Raw genomic sequence first — 21,578 nt, forward strand, 5'->3', positions numbered from 1 at the left:
AAGCCCTCAATGTCAAGTGCAGGATGAGACAGCAAAAATTCTGATGACTTGTTGTTGTGGAAAGTTATGTTGCTCTGTGTTTTGTTGTGAGTGTAAATAGTATCTTGGTGGCATGGATGAGTTGGGAGGAAAGGCCTGTTGCAGTGCTATATCCGTTTCTAAATCTATTTCTCATCTGACCCAGTATACAGGGAACCCAACACTGCTAGTGCACTTGGAGTATTCTAAACACTGATTCTGGGAATTTAATTGAAAGTGTCTCGAAAGGTCTTTATGGTTATGAAATTCACGTTGCATCTGTAATACTGTAGTGGAAGAGTCAACCTCTTTAAACTCTGCATCATACTGCCAGAAGTAAGAGCGTATTATTAGCACCAACAACTTCTATCTCACAATGTCTGTTGCATTTATCTCTGAAGAGATGTGATGTGATGGAGTGAGTATAAATAGAAATGCCGTGAATGGACCTGTCACTACTTATTTCAATTCATTGTCAGGATATGGGCCTCACTGAACAATCCATTATGCATTGTCTAGTTACTATTTGGCAGATAGTTGTGGGCTTGTCATCTAATGGTGATGCTCATGCATTGAAAATCTTAATGACAAGCACATTTGGTGCTTTTCTGATTCCTTTCCCATGGACATAAACTGAGGAGCAATTCACTGTCTACCAACACGTTTTGGGGATGTGTGAGAAACTAGAGAACCTCAAATCAAAGTACATTTACTATCAAAGTATGTGTACTATGTACAACCTTGAAATTCATCTCCTTACAGACAGCCACAAAACAAAGACACCCTACAGAACTCATTTTTTAAAAAAGACTGTCAAACACCCAATGAGCAAAAAAAAATAAAAGCAAGCTGAAGTTCACGAAAATGAATCTACAGTCGCTGCAGCTGATCCAGGAGTTCATTAGTTGCAGGCCACAGACTCAGTTCACAGCAGAGATGAGTAAACCTCACTGTGCAGCGAGCTGAACACCAGCCCCAGCTCTCTGAACTTTTAAAATCTGGCCTGGCACTTAAACCTGGAGAGAAACACTCACAGCCACGTGGACAACATGGGCAGATCGCTGAGCTGTGAGGCAGTAGCCAGTAACTCCAGTGTATATTACAAACACGAGAGTTTCTGCAGACGCTGGAACTCCAAAGCAACACACACAAAATGCTGGAGGAACTCAGTAGGTCAGGCAGCATCTATGGAAAAGAGTAAACAGTTGACGTTCTGGACCGAGACCTTTCATCAGGACTGAGAAGGAAGGGGGAAGATGCCAGAATGAAAAGGTGGGGGGAGGAGAAGGAGGCTAGTGGGACGGTGATAGATGAAACCAGGTGGGTCAGAAAGGTCAAGTGCTGGAGAGGAAGGAATCTGATAGAGGAGAGTGGACCACAGGAGAGAGGGAATATCCAGATGAGAAGAAGTGAAAGGTTAGAGTGGGGAATAGAGGAATGAGGGGAGGAAGAATTTGTGTACATTGCCGCTGCAAAATAATAAGTTACAGGATTACTTTTATTTATTCCTTCCTGGGAAGAGGCTGCTACTGACAATGGTGGCATTTATTCTGCATACCTAATTGCTTCTCACACTGAAGAGGCAAGTGAGATTCAGCTATCTGTGTTCTATCGCCTTAGCTGAAGATTGATTGACCCAGAGTGGCCACCATCATAGTCTCTCACTTGACATTCACCTTTTAACTTGCTGGTGCTAACTGGGTTTAACAATGCTTTGCTGTGATAGAACACGAATGGCATCAAAAGTTGGCCAGACTTAACAAAGCAGTAGTTTTCATGCTTACCATCATGGAATTTTGCATTTTCCTTAAATACATCAGGAGCATTTATTTTAAACTTTTGAATTTTTAAATAATCTGCCATGGTGTAGTTTGAATTTGAGCCTCTGGGTCAATGGTCTAGAGTTCTGGCTGCTAATCCACTAAAGTAACCATGTGACCACTGCCTTCCGACCTATGACAACGAGGATGGTGTGTGTGAGGCTTACTGTTACCCTTTCTTTTCAAAGTGATGGAGGTAGCAGGTGTTTGTGACTGAAATGGGGAAGATGATTTTCCAGTGGTCCTGGATCAGTGATCAACTTGAAAGGACAGAGAAGAAAATAAAGGATGTTGCTGGGTTGATATGAACACCATTTTGTGTGCTTCACTTCAGACATCTTATATCAGACGTTGTTTGTTTTTATTTGGCACCTTTTCACTGGTAATCCCCTTGTCAGTTTAGAAACATAGAAACATAGAAAATAGGTACAGGAGTAGGCCATTCGGCCCTTCAGCCTGCACTGCCTTTCAGTATGATCATGGCTGATCATCCAACTCAGAACCCTGTACCTGCTTTCTCTCCATACCCCCTGATCCCTTTAGCCACAAGGGCCATATCTAACTTCCTCTTAAATATAGCCAATGAACCGGCCTCAACTGTTTCCTGTGGCAGAGAAATCCACAGATTCACCATTCTCTGTGTGAAGAAGTTTTTCCTCATCTCGGTCTTAAAAGGCTTCCCCTTTATCCTTAAGCTGTGACCCCTCGTTCTGGACTTCCCCACATCGGAAACAATCTTCCTGCATCTAGCCTGTCCAATCCCTTTAGAATTTTATATGTTTCAATAAGATCCCCCCTCAATCTTCTAAATTCCAGCGAGTATAAGCCTAGTCGATCCAGTCTTTCTTCATATGAAAGTCCTGTCATCCCAGGAATCAATCTGGTGAACCTTCTCTGTACTCCCTCTATGGCAAGAATGTCTTTCCTCAGATTAGGGGACCAAAACTGCACACAATACTCTAGGTGCTGTCTCACCAAGGCCTTGTACAACTGCAGTAGAACCTCTCTGCTCCTGTACTCAAATCCTTTTGCTATGAATGCCAACATACCATTTGCCTTTTTCACTGCCTGCTGTACCTGCATGCCCACCTTCAATGACTGGTGTACAATGACACCCAGGTCTCGTTGCACCTCCCCTTTTCCTAATCGGCCACCGTTCAGATAATAATCTGTTTTCCTGTTCTTGCAACCAAAGTGAATAACCTCACATTTATCCACATTAAATTGTATCTGCCATGAATTTGCCCACTCACCTAACCTATCCAAGTCACCCTGCATCCTCTTAGCATCCTCCTCACAGCTAACACCGCCGCCCAGCTTCGTGTCATCCGCAAACTTGGAGTTGTTGCATTTAATTCCCTCGTCTAAATCATTAATATATATTGTAAACAACTGGGGTCCCAGCACTGAGCCTTGCCGTACCCCACTAGTCACTGCCTGCCATTCTGAAAAGGTCCCGTTTACTCCCACTCTTTGCTTCCTGTCTGCTAACCAATTCTTTATCCACATCAATACCATACCCCCGATACCATGTGTTTTAAGTTTGCACACTAATCTCCTGTGTGGGACCTTGTCAAAAGCCTTTTGAAAATCTAAATATACCACATCCACTGGCTCTCCCCTATCCACTCTACTAGTTACATCTTCAAAAAATTCTATAAGATTCGTCAGACATGATTTTCCTTTCACAAATCTATGCTGACTTTGTCCAATGATTTCACCTCTTTCCAAATGTGCTGTTATCCACATCTTTGATAACCGACTCTAGCATTTTCCCCACCACCGATGTCAGACTAACCAGTCTATAATTCCCTGGTTTCTCTCTCCCTCCTTTTTTAAAAAGTGGGGTTACATTAGCCACCCTCCAATCCTCAGGAACTAATCCAGAATCTAAGGAGTTTTGAAAAATTATCACTAATGCATCCACTATTTCTTGGGCTACTTCCTTAAGCACTCTGGGATGCAGACCATCTGGCCCTGGGGATTAATCTGCCTTTAATCCCTTCAATTTACCTAACACCACTTCCCTACTAACATGTATTTCCCTCAGTTCCTCCATCTCACTGGACCCTCGGTCCCCTACTATTTCCGGAAGATCATTTATGTCCTCCTCAGTGAAGACAGAACCAAAGTAGTTATTCAGTTGGTCTGCCATGTCCTTATTCCCTATGATCAATTCACCTGTTTCTGACTGTAAGGGACCTACATTTGTCTTGACCAATCTTTTTCTTTTCACATATCTATAAAAGCTTTTACAGTCAGTTTTTATGTTCCCTGCCAGCTTTCTCTCATAATCTTTTTTCCCTTTCCCAATTAAGCCCTTTGTCCTCCTCTGCTGGTCTCTGAATTTCTCCCAGTCCTCAGGTGTGCCGCTTTTTTTTTGCTAATTTGTATGTTTCTTCTTTGGACTTGATACTATCCCTAATTTCCCTTGTCAGCCATGGGTGCACTACCTTCCCTGATTTAATCTTTTGCCAAACTGGGATGAACAATTGTTGTAGTTCATCCATGCGATCTTTAAATGCTTGCCATTGCATATCCACCGTCAACCCTTTAAGTATCATTTGCCAGTCTATCTTAGCTAATTCAAGTCTCATACCTTCAAAGTTACCCTTCTTTAAGTTCAGAACCTTTGTTTCTGAATGAACTATGTCACTCTCCATCTTAATGAAGAATTCCACCATATTATGGTCACTCTTACCCAAGGGGCCTCGCACGACAAGATTGCTAACTAACTCTTCCTCATTGCTCAATACCCAATCCCTGTCCCTCAATCATTATTTGGAAACAAAAATTACACAGATTCTAGGTTAAGCTTTGGACATGGGTTCTATGTAGATGGTTGAAGTGAAGCATGACCAGTTTGAAGGGTCATGGTGGGAAGCTGTTAGGTTCAGTGCTAGTGTAAGGGAACAAAATCCACAGCAGCAGCATTGTTAAACCCAGTTAGTACCAGTAAGTTAAAAGGTGAGTGTCGAGTGAGAGACTATGATTGTACTCACTCTGGGTCAATCAGTCTTCAGCTAAGGAGATAGAACATAGATCAGTACCACACAATACAGACCCTTTGGCCCACACTGTTGGCTGTAACCAACTTCACAATCAATCTAACCCTTTCCTCCTACACAGCCTGTAACCCTCTGTTTCCTTCCATCCGCGCGCCTAAGAGTATCTTAAATATCCTTAATATTATCGACCCCTATCACCCCGCTAACAGAGTATTCCAGATATTTGCCACGCTCTGTAAAATAAAACTTACAAGTTCAAGTTCAAAGCAAAATGCTGGAGGAACTCAGCAAGTCAGGCAGCATCAATGGAAATGAATAAACAGTCGATGTTTCAGGCCAAGGCCCTTCTTCTAGACTGAGAAAAAAGGGGGAAGATGCCAGAATGAAAAGGTGTGGGGAGGGGAAGGAGGACTGCTGAAAGGTGATGGGTGAAGCCAGGTGAGTGGGAAAGGTCAAGGGCAGGAGAGGAAGGAATCTGATAGGAGAGGAGAGTGGACCATAAGAGAGAGGGAAATAGGAGGGGTCCCAGGGGAATGTAATACGCAGGTGAGAATAGGTAAAAGGTCAGAGTGATGAATAGAAGAAGGAGGGTGATAGAGGAAATGTTACTCAAGAAGAGGAGAAATTGATATTCATGCCATCAGGATGACAGACAGACACATACTTTATTGATACCCAGACAGTGTTGCTTCTTCACCCTGAGGGTGGCCTCATCTAGGCACAAGAGGAAGCCATGAACCGACACATCAAAATGGGAACAGGAATTAAAATGTTTGACCACTGGGAAGTCCCGCTTGTGGGAGATGGTGCAGAGTTGCTCAACGAAGCGGTCCTCCAATTTACAATGGGTCCCACCAATGTAGAGAAGGCCGCATTGGGAGCACCGGACACAATAGACAACCCCAGCAGATTTACAGATGAAGCGTTGCCTCACCTGGAAGGACTGTTTAGGGCCTTGAATGGAGTTGAGGGAGGGAAATTCCAAGTTTCTTGTCAACTGACTATACATAGACACAACCAAATGAAACAATGTTCCTCCGGACCACAGTGCACTCACAATGCATACATCACACACAGCACATAAACCAAAATATTATCACAAATAAGTTAGTAAAATATCAATCAAAGTTTGTAGCACAGGTGAACAATTCTGGATTGGGTGTTGTGTAATAAACCAGATTTGATTTGGGAGCTAAAGTTAAAGGAACCCTTAGGAGACAGTGATAATAATATTTTAGAATGCACCCTGCAGTTTGAGAGGGAGAAGCTAAAGTCAGATGTGTCAGTATTACAGTGGAGTACAGGGATTACTGAGGCATGAGAGAGGAGCTGGCCAAAGTTGATTGGAAGGGGACAATAGCAGGGATGGTGATAGAATAGCAATGTTTGGAGTTTGTAGGGGAAACTGAAAGGTGCAGGATAGATACATGAAAGGATTAGGCTGTGGTTAAATTGGGGGTTGCTGGGTGGTATGGCTTGAAAGGCCAGAAGGTCCTACTCCATGCTGTATCTCAATAAATAAACTGACTTTTGTATATTATCCGTTATTGATAGGGGATACTGATGATGTATTTCATATCTATTTTTAATCTAGTCAACCGCTCCAGGATTGAACTGACTCCTGTGGCTGCCATCAGCATTCACCTGTTCACCAGCAATGGCTCTAACGTCAAAGTCTCAGGCCCCATTCAGGTGTCTATCCCTCTGCCCACCGACAGCCTTGTGACAACTGTGAGGGAAATCCCTGCCTGGAGGTTTGACAAGAAGATCGGTGAGTAGCTCTCGCTTTGATGGTCATTCTGTAACATTGAACCAAAAAAGTTGTACTGCAAAAAAATTCCAAACAAGACTAGAGGACACTAGAAACTCTCAGCCATATATGCAGAGAAATAATGAGCTAATGGCTTCAGATTGACAATGTTTTATCATTTATTCAGATCAAGCTCTTTATTAATGCACTTTTTGAAAGATGGTGTTGCTGGTAATGTTTCTATCCCTGGTTCCTTGAGAAGTTGGAGGCAAACTACCTCCTTGAAGCTTTGAGGTAAGTGTGATAAAGGTGCCCCCATAGTGCTTTACACACTGTTTTCCATGACTTTCAGTCAGGGATGACGAAGGTTCAGTGGTGTGAATCCATGACTCGTCAGGGAATTCAGAGACATTTGTGTTGGTTTAGGACTCCTCCGCATATCCATTTGAGGTGGTAAAATCTGGGAGGTAGAATATGTAGACTCTAGGTGTCTTCAGTTGAATGAAGCACATTCACTAAGGTTAGACTAAATGTTTTTTCTGAATCAGAACCAGGCTTATTATCAGCGGCATGTGACGTGAAATTTGTTAACTTGGGAGCAGCAGTTCAATGCAATACATACATAAAATAGAAGAAGAAAATTAAAATAATAATAAATGAGTATATCAATTACAGTATACACATATTCATGAATAGTTTAAAATCATGCAAAAAAAAACCCAGAAATACTGTATATTAAAAAAGTGAGGCAGTGTCCAAAGCTTCAACGTCCATTTAGGAATTGGATGGCAGAGGGGAAGAAGCTGTCCCTGAATCGCTGAGTGTGTGTCTTCAGGCTTCTGTACCCCCTACCTGATGGTAACAGTGAGAAAAGAGCATGCCCTGGGCGCTCTATCATGAGAGTGTGGAATCAGCTGCCAGCACAAGTGGTGCATTAGAGTTCGATTTCAATGTTTAAGAGAAGTTTGATTTGATACATGGATAGTAGAGTTATGGAGGACCCGTGTCCTGGTGCAGACCAGTGGGAGTAGCAGTTTAAATGTTTTGGCATGAACTAGATGGACCACAGGTCCTGTTTCTATGCTGTACTTCTCTATGACTCTATGATCTACACGCCAAGGTTCAGAACAGTTATTACCCTCGATCATCAGACTCCTGAACCAGAGGAGGTAACTTCACTCACCCCAACAGTAAACTCTGGCTGTCTACCCTGCTGGTGCAGTCTTTCATTGATTGTGTTATAGTTATTGTATTTACTCTGATTGTTCACAAGAAAAAGAATCTCAGGGTTCTGTATGGTGACATATATGTACTTTGATAATAAATTAACCTTGAACTTCAAACATGACTAAACAGAAAACCATATTTTGATGCTTGTTTGCTCAAATGTAGTCTGAAACCTGTTCAGTGAAGGGAACTATTTTTAACAGAACAGTTGTTGCTGGAGATATTTGAGTGATGTCACTAACATTTCTGGAGTCACAAAGGGTTTCAGCTTCTCCTGGGAAACATCGAGGTGGATTTCATATGCAGCCCATTCAGAACAGATGAAGTAAACGTTGGCTAAATGTTGTCTGGAATGCAAGGAACGGTTAGGGATTGCTGAAAATTATTTGGCTCCTTTTAGCACGTCTGTTTCAATTGAGATGTTCTGCACCTCCCCCTTTTCCACATGTGATTGCATTTTAGGAGCACATTGCATGCTTGTAACATCTGATGTAGGAAATACCAGCACTGAGTCGTTGGGTGGGTCATCAGTAGGAGATTCTCTGGATGCCTAACTCCTGAGCTCTGTATTACTTTTCTAAAGCAAAGGTTAGATCCAGTCATATCCTGGATTTTTGCTTTAATAGACCAGCATTATTCTGTTTAGATGATTCTTTGTGCTTTCGGTGCCTGGAACATGGGAAACAATAAATGGGGGACCCATTGGTAGCAACCTCCACCAAAGTTCTTCCAACTTCCAATCTCAACTGCACACCACCAATAGAGGGCTGGTGCCATTCAACGACTGATTCTAAGCCTCATCATCCTCCTAAAAGACTCCATGCATCAGTGAACACTCACTGCCTGTGTGTTCCCTTGCTTAGAATTTCCAGTGCTTTGAAAAGACGATATGATGTCTGTTTTGGTCATTGTCCCACAATGGTGCTTTGGTCAGGTACGTCCAGCATTGACATCACACCAGAACCCTCTTGTGAGGAGTATGGGAAAGGAAAAGGGAAAGGTTTTGATGCTTCTTGCAGTTGAAAAGAATCAGATTTGGAGAGGTTGGGCTGTCATGTTCAGATTTAGGAGAGGTGAATGATTGGACTCTTTTGTGGTTGTGTGTGATAAGAGAACAACACCATGTATTTCAAAGATTGGCCTAATTGAAGCAGTGAAGGGGCAGGTTGGATCAGCATTTTGGAAAGGACTTGTTCAGTTCTGACTGGATGATCATGAGCTTTTCAGACGTGGGGAGTGGGCGTAACAATATGAAAGGTAAAGAGTCATGAGATTCAGTAAAGATTGCGCTATCGAACATGTGCAACAGCTTCCTAGTAGTCAAAATGCTAAGAAACCCAACTAAAAACATCAGAAAAAAATACCTTTTCTGAGGTTTATTGTGCTAAATTATCACCACAAACAATGAAGGGGTGAGTGATGGCGTGGTGAGTTGGGGGGGATGAATCGTTGCAGGTGGAGTTCTGATGCCCATACAGCTGGCCCACAAGCGATGTTGGACCACTCTGGCCACTAACTGATTTGAAGAGTTTGAGAGTGGCTTTGAGCTGGGTGACAAAATTTAGGCCTGGATCGAGTCACTGGGTAGTGAGGTGTAGGCCCAGGGCCTTCACAGTAGTGGTGCCCAGGTCCTAGTGTGAGGTACCTTACGCTGTTTGGACAATTTAAATGCCGGCCCAGATCGGAGGCAAGAGACAATTCTGCATGCTCAATGTAATCAGAGCCTTTCGCTTTTCCGTTTCCATTAGTAAAAGTTTTTATAGATAGGTGAAAAGAAAAAGATTGGTTAAGACAAATGTAGGTCCCTTACACTCAGAAACAGGTGAATTGATCATAGGGAACAAAGACATGGCAGACCAATTGAATAACTACTTAGGTTCTGTCTTCACTAAGGAGGACATAAATAATCTTCTGGAAATAGTCTAGTGAGGGTCTAGTGAGATAGAGGAACTGAGGGAAATACATGTTAGTAGGGAAGTGGTGTTAGGTAAATTGAAGGGATTAAAGGCAGATAAATCCCCAGGGCCAGATGGTCTGCATCCCAGAGTGCTTAAGGAAGTAGCCCAAGAAATAGTGGATGCATTAGTGATAATTTTTCAAAACTCCTTAGATTCTGGATTAGTTCCTGAGGATTGGAGGGTGGCTAATGTAACCCCACTTTTTAAAAAAGGAGGGAGAGAGAAACCAGGGAATTATAGACCGATTAGCCTGACATCGGTGGTGGGGAAAATGCTAGAGTCGGTTATCAAAGATGTGATGACAGCACATTTGGAAAGAGTTGAAATCATTGGACAAAGTCAGCATGGATTTGTGAAAGGAAAATCATGTCTGACGAATCTCATAGAATTTTTTGAAGATGTAATTAGTAGAGTGGATAGGGGAGAACCAGTGGATGTAGTATATTTGGATTTTCAAAAGGCTTTTAACAAAGTCCCACACAGGAGATTAGTGTGCAGACTTAAAGCACACAGTATTGGGGGTATGGTATTGATGTGGATAGAGAATTGGTTGGCAAACAGGAAGCAAAGAGTGGGAATAAACGGGACCTTTTCAGAATGGCAGGCAGTAACTAGTGGGGTACCACAAGGCTCAGTGCTGGGACCCCAGTTGTTTACAATATATATTAATGATTTAGACGGGGGAATTAAATGCAGCATCTCCAAGTTTGCGGATGACACGAAGCTGGACGGTGGTGTTAGCTGTGAGGAGGATGCTAAGAGGATGCAGGATGACTTGGATAGGTTAGGTGAGTGGGCAAATTCATGGGCAGATGCAATTTAATATGGATAAATGTGAGGTTATCCACTTTGGTTGCAAGAACAGGAAAATAGTTTATTATCTGAATGGTGGCCAATTAGGAAAAGGGGAGGTGCAACGAGACCTTGGTGTCATTATACACCAGTCATTGAAAGTGGGCATGCAGGTACAGCAGGCAGTGAAAAAGGCAAATGGTATGTTGGCATTCGTAGCAAGTGGATTCGAGTACAGGAGCAGGGAGGTTCTACTGCAGTTGTACAAGGTCTTGGCGAGACTGCACCTGGAGTATTGTGTGCAGTTTTGGTCCCCTAATCTGAGGAAAGACATTCTTGCTATAGAGGGAGTACAGAGAAGGTTCACCAGATTGATTCCTGGGATGGCAGGATTTTCATATCAAGAAAGACTGGATCGACTAGGCTTATACTTACTGGAATTTAGAAGATTGAGGGGGGATCTTTTTGAAACATATAAAATTCTAAAGGGATTGGACAGGCTAGATGCAGGAAGATTGTTTCCGATGTGGGGAAGTCCAGAACGAGGGGGTCACAGTTTAAGGATAAAGGGGAAGCCTTTTAAGACTGAGATGAGGAAAAACTTCTTCACACAGAGAGTGGTGAATCTGTGGATTTCTCTGCCACAGGAAACAGTTGAGGCCGGTTCATTGGCTATATTTAAGAGGAAGTTAGATATGGCCCTTGTGGCTAAAGGGATCAGGGGGTATGGAGAGAAAGCAGGTACAGGGTTCTGAGTTGGATGATCAGCCATGATCATACTGAATAGCGGTGCAGGCTCAAAGGGCCGAATGGCCTACTCAAGCACCTATTTTCTATGTTTCCATTGTTTGATCAATTTAAGTGCTGGCCCAGAGATACTGAAAAGACAGGATGTCGGTTGGGATGAGAGCCAATTTCACTCACTCTTCATGATGGTCATCTCCGTGGTGCTGAGGCTGTGAAGGTTGCCCTTGTTGCTGTGCTTTCTGACCACTAATGTGATGAACTGATACGCGAGGCTTTGGGCCTACTCCGGGCTGCTCTGGGGTTCAGATCGGAGGGCTCAATTTTGCTTTGAAATGTTGTTTGTTTCAATTGCTTGCATGATTTGTATTTATTTTTCTGTCTCTTGTGCATCAAGTGTTGGTTTTTTATTTTTATTCTTTTCTTTAATTGGGTTCTTGCTTTGTGACTACCTGTCAACAAACAAGTCTCAAGGTTGTATCATCTTTACATTCTTTGATAATAAATGTACTTGAATCAGAGGCACTGAGGTTCAGGAAGTGGGATGAAGATCAAGGATAGTTATGGCAGTGTATATTTGCAAAGGACTACCTTGCTTCAAGTATATGAGTTGTTCACTACCAGTCTTTCAGGAGGGCAGGAAATAACCATTTTGCACCAGGAGAACCTAACAATGGGCAGGATAACATGATCCAAGTCAACTCACAATGCACCAGAGGGGTGTTGCATGGCAGATTATGTCATCACATTCACTCCTGGCGTAGAACTCGTGTCAGGTCACAAGAATTCTCGAAAGAATGTACCTGGTGTAATTTCACGATCAATGTAATTTGATGTGGAAACACAAATTTGCCCTGGTGGGGATATCCGGCAGGTCAGGCAGCTTTGGTGCAGACAGAATATATCAGATCAATGTTGTTTCATTCGGAGTATTCTCATGAAGAATAATAAAGATTAAACATCAAACCTCTTTCCCTCTCTACAGCTGCTGACTGGCCTGCTGACTATATTCCAACATTTGCTGATTCTGTTTCAGATTACAGCAGCATTTTGATTTTTAATTACTTCTAAGTTCAGCTGATTTGCTATTGCAAGGTGCTGTACAGTTAAAATTTTAAGGCCTTATTCTATTTGTTTCAGACACCTGACAGCAAGCAAGGTAAACCGACCAATTGCACTAAACCAAACGCAGTGTTAACTGTTTCAGTATAGAGACCATGTGGCCCACATGGTCTCTGACTCCTGGAAGGGCTGATGATGTGAGAAAGAGGATGGCAAAAGTACCTGTCGCGAAGTATGGTGCTGCTGGAAAGTTTGTGAACCTTGTAGAATTTTCTCTATTTCTACATAAATATGACCTAAAATAAAAAGAGGTTAGATCTTCACCAAAGTCATAAGACTGGATAAATGACACAAAAGGCATTGTACTTCTGCAGAAGTAAAGACAATTCTGCAGGGTTTATAAACTTCCTAGCACCAATATATAACATCATTTGATCAAGAAAGGTCAACAATATTTTATTAACTGAGATAGCCTGTTTTAGAAAAAACATTGAATCATATTATGGGGACTGTATTTTATTTAAGAAAACATGGTCTGAAAACTTTGGTATGGGTATGGTTGTTAAACAGCTAGGCCATGGCATGATTCTAATTCTTTAGCTAGTTGTCTCATTGTCCATACCTATTTTAGAAACAGCAGCCACCCAGTCAATAGCCAACAATAGAATGCACCAGCTGCTGAGTTACCACAACACCAGAGTAACTCTCCGTTTGTGAATCAAAGTGAGCAAAGAGTAATTCAGCTGCTTCACAGCTAGATTTCCAAAAATGAACTTGTTGGACAATGTTTTCTGCGAATGTGTTAGTCACCAAACAACACAGCCCAAAGAAGCTGGAATTTTGAACATTGAACTATGTAACCAGAATGTCTTGTAAAAAAAAATTGGAGCTTCCTCTACAATAAATATTAGCTTATCTTCTACGAAAGAGTTAACAGGAATCAAATTTGTTTTTAAAAGATGCCCTGCTGAGACTTCATCAAGACTCTCCAGATTTTAATTGCTGCATTTTAGTGTTGGATAGTTGTGTATAAAGACTGTCTGACAATCTCTACAGTGGCTGAGCTCTAATTAGTTCCATCATCATCAAAGGCAGCAGCTGGTAATCCATGTTGTTTGAGCTATCAGCCATCAGGGAGTTCGGAGGGAATTCCTCCCTTCCAGGAATGTTATCGTCTGTGCCTCACAACAGAAATGTTGGTATCGTTGTCAGCGTTTGATCATTGAGCAGCATCAGGCCACTCAGCCCATTTAACCTCTTCCAATCTTAAAGCAGGTCATAGCTGATATCTGCCTTAACCCATCATTAAGATACGGTTCCACCAGTAGCCCTGTTGCATTTGAGTCCACAAGACTATAAGGTATAGGAGCAGAATGGGACCACTTGGCTAATTGAGTCTGCTCTGCTATTCCATCATGGCTGATTTATCATCTCTCTTAACCCCATTCTCCTGTCTTCTCCCTTTGATGCCCTGACTAATAAGAGATAGGAGCAGAATTAGGTCAGGTGATAGTGGATTTAAGTTCTCAGATTTGTGCATATGAATCTATGCTGGTATTTGTCCCTCAAATGCAAGGTTCCTGTTCAATTAATGATAAAAGCATGGAAGTTAACCCTGTTGTTGCCAAAATATTTACAGAAATGTTATCTGCTCTTTATCACGTTGCTGATTGTGGGATCTTTCTGTGCATAAACTGACAGTTTCCACAATGACTACACTTCAGAAGTACTTCATTAGCTATAAATAGCTTGGAGATACACTGATGTGCAGCAGAAGTGTGTGTCTTCCTTTTCAGTCTTTTGTTTAACAACAAATCTAAATAATTTTGAACTGATCACTTGCCCCCATTGTACTTTGGGAAAGAAAATGCCAGATACTCACTCTATGTAACAAAGTACTTTTTGACCTTCCTCTGGAACAGCCTAGCTCTGTTCTATATTAAGTCCACTTTTTCTGGATCCTCCACCACAGGTATAAATTCTGTCTGACTTCTTTGATGGTATCAAGTACCTCAGTTTTCCAATCATTTAATGTCCAGAGTGCAGCTGAAGGTGTGTAGGGAGCTTACCATGTCTGAGGCCCAGTGCGGTGGCCGTCCAGTGAATCCTTTTAGGTGCACTAGAATTTCCAAGCCTAAATTTAGATCTAAAAATGGAAACAACTGTCAAAAGTCTGTGCCTTTTAGCCTTGTGAAGATCACTTAAATTCATGAACATTTTGTTCACACAGTAAGCCCTGGGTCTATATATATCTAATTTACAGATTTTTTTTCTGTTAACATGATTAACTCTTTTGGGTCTGTATCTTAAATTTATGATGTGGACTTATGATATGCCACAACAATAACCTCTCACTCATTGTCAGCAAAACCAAAGAGCTGATTATTGAGGAAACTTTGGGGGGGGGGGGGGAGTGGGATTCATGAGCCAGTCTTCATCAGGAGATCAGAGGTGGAGAGTGTCAGCAACTTTAAATTTCTCAGTATTATCATTTCAGGAGGATCTATCCTGTTTCCAGCACATAACTGCCATTACAAAGAAGGCACGGCAAGGCCTCTACTTTATTAGACATTCGCACAGATTTGGTATCTCATCTAAAACTTTGACAAGTTTCTATAGATATGCGGTGGACAGTATACTGTATTTTTTTGGATTTGCAGAGTTTGTTGTCTTTTGCACATGGGTTGTTTGCCCGTCTCTTTTGAGTGCAGTTTTTCAGTGATTCTATTGTGTTTCTTTGTATCTACTGTGAATGCCCACAAAAAAATGAATCTCAGGGTTGTATATGGGTGACATATATGTACTTCGATAATAAATTTACCTCAAATTTTGGAGAATCCACATTACTGAAGTACTAACACTGTATGCAACACACACAAAATACTGACCCAGGATCTGCAGATTTTCTCTTGTTTGTACTAAAAATGTATTTTGCTCAGCCTTTGCAATTTACGAAATGTGGCTTAACAAAATATTTTCTGGAATCGTTAATTGAGGAATGCCTGAACCACCTCTTAAAAGAAACAAAATAATTTCAGGGAACAGGCATTGGTCAGGATTTGGACAAAAACAATAAGCTGCTTCCAGTGGGTTGGACATCAGATGTTTTTACAGTTCATAGGTGTAATGTGTTAACACAAGGATATGAGCCTACTAGTTGATATAGACTGTATTAGTGATCATTTACAGTATTTAGATTTTTATTCTGAATGTTCATATTTACCGTCTGAACTAAAGGAGTCACTACAGGGCAGGAATTGTGACTTTCCAGCACCATGCCAATCTGGGTGCTTTTTGTGAACCCAGTTTCAAATGCTGGTCTAGGCTTACTCCCCGATGGCACCTTGGGCTGTGTAGGGAAATGTCTAAAGGGGCAAGGTTCTCCACACAGACCATGTTGAGTATATGGAAGAAGCAGCCAGAGGAAAGGGTAAAGGTACGTACAGTAGCAATGTTTAAGAGGCATTGAGACAGGTATACGGATAGGAAGGACTTAGAGGGATGTGGGTCAAACACGGGCAATGGGACTAACCCAGGTAGACCACTTGGCTGCCCTGGACAAATTTGGGCTTAAGAGCCTGTTCCCATGCTGTATGATTCTGATGTTAAAAACTGGTCACTGAGAAAAATGTAAGTGAAGATTTTCTTAAACATTTGTTCAACTAGTTGGTTTGGTACATGGTTTAGTTTTGAAGAAAGAATCTGCAATTTTAATACTGAATGTTTTTATATTCTGACACGTGGATGTTTCTGAGTGGGCCAGGCATTGATGACAGTGAGAGCTCAGCGACTGTCAAGCCCACAGCTGGCTCCCTGCTCTGAACCAGTTCTCCCGTGCTACGCTGAACATGCGCGCCTGTGCCCAGGACTAAGAAGTCTGTCCAAGGGAAGCAGCTAGCATTCTCAGCAGAGCAACAGTAAATCTGCCCCATTGATTTTCCTTTGCTCCAGAAATACTTAGTGATCATCCATTCTGCATGTTGCTGCTGCTGAACTCTTGATATACTCTGAATTAAGGGAGTTGTTATAGAGCAAGAATTGGGACTTTCCCACAAATGCCATGCCAATCCTGGTGCATTTTTTGAACCCAGCTTCCCTGCCACAGGCAATCAAAGAATCCAGGTAATTGGCAACATACACTATATGATGCATAATTGTTTGTGCCCTGCTTTATCACAGTCTCTGCCATGCACAGTGCGGTAAATTGTTTGGCATCCAAATTAAACATCATTGATATTCAGACAGACCTCTCAGAGGAAACCATTCAAAAATACAGCGTACTATAACCGTGGCTTGGGAGTTTGGGTAAACAAAATAGATCCTGTCTAATGTGTAGCCTGCTGAGCTTCATATGGCTGTGACAGGCACTCTCAGTTGTGCTGTAAAGTCGGGTCATTCCTGCAGTCCCAATGAGGCCCTACTTGCAAAAGCAGCAAATGCCCCAAGCCGTTTGTCATGCTCGGATACCCTGGCTAAAATTCCATGCTGCTCTGTGATCAGTTTTCTGCTTGCTTCAGACTACTTGCTGAATTGGGAGAAGGTTTGGAGAAAGCCTTCAACCTAATCTTGTTTCAAACTCAAGTTCCGAGTCGTTGGAGGTAAGTGAGTAGTAGTAGTGTTGAGTGTCATTTAGAGTTAACATGCAGTGCACTCCGTGATTTGAAATGCCTATCAGTTACTGTGCAAGTATGCAGTGATACATGGGTGTTTAATGCCTCAATAACATTTGTTAGCAGAGAGTAGAGTGTGTTGGAGTGAATGAATCTTTTTCTGTTGTTGGAAAGGTAAACAGAAGCAGGTTAAACTCAGCAGGGTTAAAAAACAAATGCCTGTTGGACTGGAGAGGGAATCAGTGTGATACATCCACTGCTCATTCACCATTGATAAGTTCCTCAGTTTAGTGTTGAAATTTTTTTTTTGTGATTTCTGTACTACAAAGAAATACCATGTTCCCTCAATGAAATTTATCCTTTCCAATGTTGTTTTAGAAGCACGGACATTTTCACATGTGTTTTGTCAACTAATTTAAAGACTGCTTGCCTTTTTTACATAGACTCGTCATTCAAATAAGATAAGAGCTGTGCTGTCTGGTACCTCTGTGGACGCTGGTCCATTCATCATGTTCTGCAGCAGGTGTGGAGAACTAACCTGCCCACTTACTGCGGTCGGATGAGTGAGCCCAGGCTGTGTCAACACACTGAATGCTGTGTTGCTGTTGTAAGTGAAGGGAGGGCACCAGTTCCCATCAAGCAACAATGAAATAATGAGCCCTTAACCTGTTTTAGTGTTGTTGGTTGAAGGATGAATATTAGCTCGGACACTAGGAAAGTTTGCTGTTTTTCTGATAGTATGGCAGGATAAATATATCCATCTGGAAAAGCAAAGGTAGCCTCACCCAAAAAAAAAACACTGACAGACAGCATTCTTACAGAACAGTTACCACTCCCCAGCTTGAATAAAAGGGGATAACTGCCCTCATTTGCCCCATTGTTGAGATGTTCCTACTACCAATGACCTCACTTTTAAGAACTCTATATCTCATTGTCTCATGTTCTAATTATTTATTGCTATTTATTTATATTTGCACTTTATATCTTCTGCACTCCTGTTGATCTTTCATTGATCCTGTTACTATTCTATAGATTTATTGAGTATACCCACAAGAAATTGAATCTCAAGGTTATATATGGTGACATACATATATTTTGATAATAAAATGTACTTTGAATTTTCCTTAAAATGAGGGGTGAGCCTCAATTTGTTTAAATTTCTGAAGTGTGGCTTAGAAATCTGATCTGTTGCCTAAAGAGTTCAGCATGTGAGTCAGAAGTGACATCTAACTTGGTTTAAACTGACAAACTAATTCAGTCTCATGTTTGTGAGGGCACCCGACCAGTATCTGGGGTTGATCTTCAGTAGATGGCGTCAGAAGAGTAGTGAATAGCATAATGCACAACAGTTCCTTGTTTTACCCCGGAACAGGACCCCACCAAAAAACATCAAACCATTGTCTCCCGTACCATCACTGCCCTTATCAACTCTGGAGACCTTCCATCCTCAGCCAAAAAACTCATAATTCCCACACCCCGCACTGCTCGGGTTTTACCTCCTCCCCAAGATCCACAAGCCTGACTGTCCTGGTAGACCCATAGTTTCGGCCTGCTCCTGCCCCACCGAACTTATATCTGCCTACCTGGACTCCATTTTGTCACCCAAAGTTCAGTCCCTCCCTACCTACATCCAGGATACATCCCCTTGCCCTCCACCTCTTCAGTAACTTCCAGTTCCCCGGTCCTGACCGCTTCATTTTCACTATGGATGTCCAATCCTTATACACTTCAATTACCCATCAAGAAGGCCTCAAAACCCTCTGCTACTTTCTGGACAATAGACCTCACCTGTTCCCCAACACCACCACACTCCTCAGGTTGGCAGAACTGGCACTCACACTTAATAACTTCTCTTTTGGCTCTTCCCACTTTCTTCAGACCAAGGGTGTAGCTATGGGCGCTCGCATGGGCCCCAGCTATGCCTGCCTCTTCATTGGTTATGTGGAACAGTCTATGCTCCAAATCTATACTGGTACTGCTTCCCAACTTTTCCTTTGCTGCATTGACGACTGCATTGGTGCTGCTTCCTGCACCCGTGCTGAGCTCATCAATTTCATCAACTTTGCCTCTAACTTTCACCCAGCCCTCAAATTCACTTGGTTCATCTCGGACAATTCTCTGCCCTTTCTTGATCTCTCAGTCTCCATCTCTTGAGATAGACTGTCCACTGACATCTTCTATAAACCCACTGACTCCCATAACTACCTTGATTATACCCCTTCCCACCCTGCCAAACGTAAAAATTCTATTCCCTATTCCCAGTTCCTCTGTCTCCGCTGCATCTGCTCCCAGGATGAGGCTTTCCGTTCCAGGACATCTTAAATGTCCTCTTTCTTTAAGGATCGTGGTTTCCCTTCTGCCGTCATCAATGGTGCCCTCACCTGCATCTTCTCCATTTCCTGCACTTCGGCCTTCACCCCATGCTCCCATCACCACACCAGGGACCGTGTTCCCCTTGTCCTCACCTATCACCCCACCAGCCTCCGGATCCAGCATATTATCCTCCGCAACTTCCGCCACCTTCAACAGGTCCCCACCACTAAGCACATCTTTCCCTGTCAACCCCTCTCTGCTTTCCACAGGGATCACTTCCTCCGCGACTTCCTGGTCCACACGTCCCTCCTACCTGGTACTTATCCTTGCAAGTGTAAGTGCTACACCTGTCCCTACACCTCACCTCTTACCACCATTCAGGGCCCCAAACAGTCCTTTCAGGTGAGGTAACACTTCACTTGCGAGTCTTTTGGGGTAATCTATTGCATCCGGTGCTCCTGGTGCAGCCTCCTCTACATCGGCGAGACCTGATGCAGATTTGGGGACCGCTTCGTCGAGCACGTACGCTCTGTCCGACACAACAGACAGGATCTCTCGGTTGCCACCCACTTCAACTCTGCTTCTCATTCCCATTTGGGTATGTCCATACATGGCCTCCTCTACTGCCATGATGAGGCCAAACTTCGGTTGGAGGAACAACATCTCATCTACCGTCTGGGTGGTCTCCAGCCCCTTGGTATGAACATCGAATTCTCCAACTTCTGGTAATTCCCTCCCTCTCCCTTCCCCCATTCCACCTTCACTCTGCCTCCTCTTCCAGCTGCCTGTCACCTCTCTCATGATTCTGCTGCCTTCTACTACCTGTAGTGCTTTCCCCTTACATTCCTTCTTCACCTTTCCTGCCTATCCCCTTCCCCACCCATTGATCTTTCCTTTGATTGGTTTTTCACCTGGCACCTACCAGCCTTCTCCTTCCCACCCTCCCCCCACCATCTTTATGGGGCCCCTGCCCCCTCCTCCTTCAGTCCTGATGAAGGGCCTTGGCCTGAAACGTTGACTGTTCATTTCCGCGGATGCTGCCTGACCCACTGAGTTCCTCCAGTGTGTTGATTTGACCACAGCATCTGCGGTGTACTTTGTGTTGAGTTCCTTGTTCTAATTTGGTGCTTGGAAATAGGTACAGAGGAGATGTCAGGGTTAAGTTTTTTACGCAGAAAGTGGTGAGTGTGTGGAATGGGCTGCCGGCAACGGTGGTGGAGGTGGAAACAATAGGGTCTTTTAAAAGACTCCTGGAGGACTACATGGAGCTTAGAAAAATAGAGGGCTATGGGTAAAGCCTAGGTAGTTCTAAGTTAGGGACATGTTTGGCACGGCTTTGTGGGCTGAAGGGCCTGTATTGTGCTGTAGGTTTTCTATGTTTCTATGATTAAATTGTTGCACATGCTACAGTTAAAGTTGCCATAATGTGAAAGCTCTCAGCATTACTCTGAGAAGTAACCCTTATATTTTCACCCAGCCTATAATACAGATTATTAATAGTATTATGTATTATGTGTATTATAATCTGTGGTTAATAGTATTATGCAAAAGCAAATAGGCTTGCACATTGTGAGTGCTCTTGTAACATAGTACGCTCAGACTTAATGCCATGCCCTTTCAGTCTTTTATTGGTTTTCCCACAAGGGTATGTAGTGTAAAAGGGTGAATGCAGGGAATGGGGAAATGTGATAATCTAATGTTTGGAAGAGGGTAGATACAGGGAACTGGGAATGTTCGGAAGATTGCCTTTCTTTCCCTTTATTTAATCATTGCTCCCTCTCAGGCTTCTGACTTGTAAATAAAATAGGAAAGTTTAACCAAATGCATTTTCCAAAGGTTTGTGAAACATGCAGTCTGACATTTTCTTAGTTTTCTGTAAATTAGACATAGAAAAATACACAGCACAGAAACACGCCATTTAAACCACCCACTCCCATTGACCTGTACCCAGACCATAGCCCTTCATATATCACCATAGCCGTTCATGTACCTATCTAAACTTCTCATAAACGCTTCACTGATTCGTAGAACGTGGGAGTGGCTTCGGGCCAGACGGCAAAATCTTAGCCTGAATTGAGTCGCTGAATGATGTGGTCTAGGCCCCGAGCCTTTCATAGCAGCAGTGCCTGCGTCATAGTGCGAGGTACAGTGTACTGTTTAGAGAATTCAAGCACTGTCCTAGATAGGAGGCGAGAGTCAATTTCACTCGCTCTCTGCAGTCTTCACTCCTCTATCCGGGAACAGAGCTTTTTGCTGTTCCATTGTTAGGTCAATTT

General features: G+C 42.8%; 1 protein-coding gene and 1 long non-coding RNA gene across 4 annotated transcripts in view; one reads left to right on the forward strand and one right to left on the reverse strand.

Annotated features, from left to right (window-relative positions):
• Positions 1 to 17,639, reverse strand: part of LOC132384534 (uncharacterized) — a 59,242-nt gene extending 41,603 nt beyond the window's left edge. Inside the window, exons 1-2 of the long non-coding RNA XR_009508926.1 lie at positions 17,474 to 17,639; positions 14,449 to 14,525 (exon numbers count right to left, since the gene is read on the reverse strand). This is a non-coding gene — a long non-coding RNA (uncharacterized LOC132384534). The remainder of the gene's footprint in view (positions 1 to 14,448; positions 14,526 to 17,473) is intronic.
• The window catches only part of fam171a2a (family with sequence similarity 171 member A2a), a 270,163-nt gene that overhangs the window by 173,806 nt on the left and 74,779 nt on the right, over positions 1 to 21,578 (forward strand). For all 3 annotated transcript variants that reach the window (XM_059955684.1, XM_059955685.1, XM_059955683.1), the window contains one exon: positions 6,441 to 6,617. In XM_059955684.1, the coding sequence (XP_059811667.1) occupies positions 6,441 to 6,617 (177 nt within the window). The remainder of the gene's footprint in view (positions 1 to 6,440; positions 6,618 to 21,578) is intronic.

The sequence above is a fragment of the Hypanus sabinus genome, chromosome X1, assembly GCF_030144855.1.
Source record: "Hypanus sabinus isolate sHypSab1 chromosome X1, sHypSab1.hap1, whole genome shotgun sequence".
Lineage (NCBI taxonomy): Eukaryota > Metazoa > Chordata > Chondrichthyes > Myliobatiformes > Dasyatidae > Hypanus > Hypanus sabinus.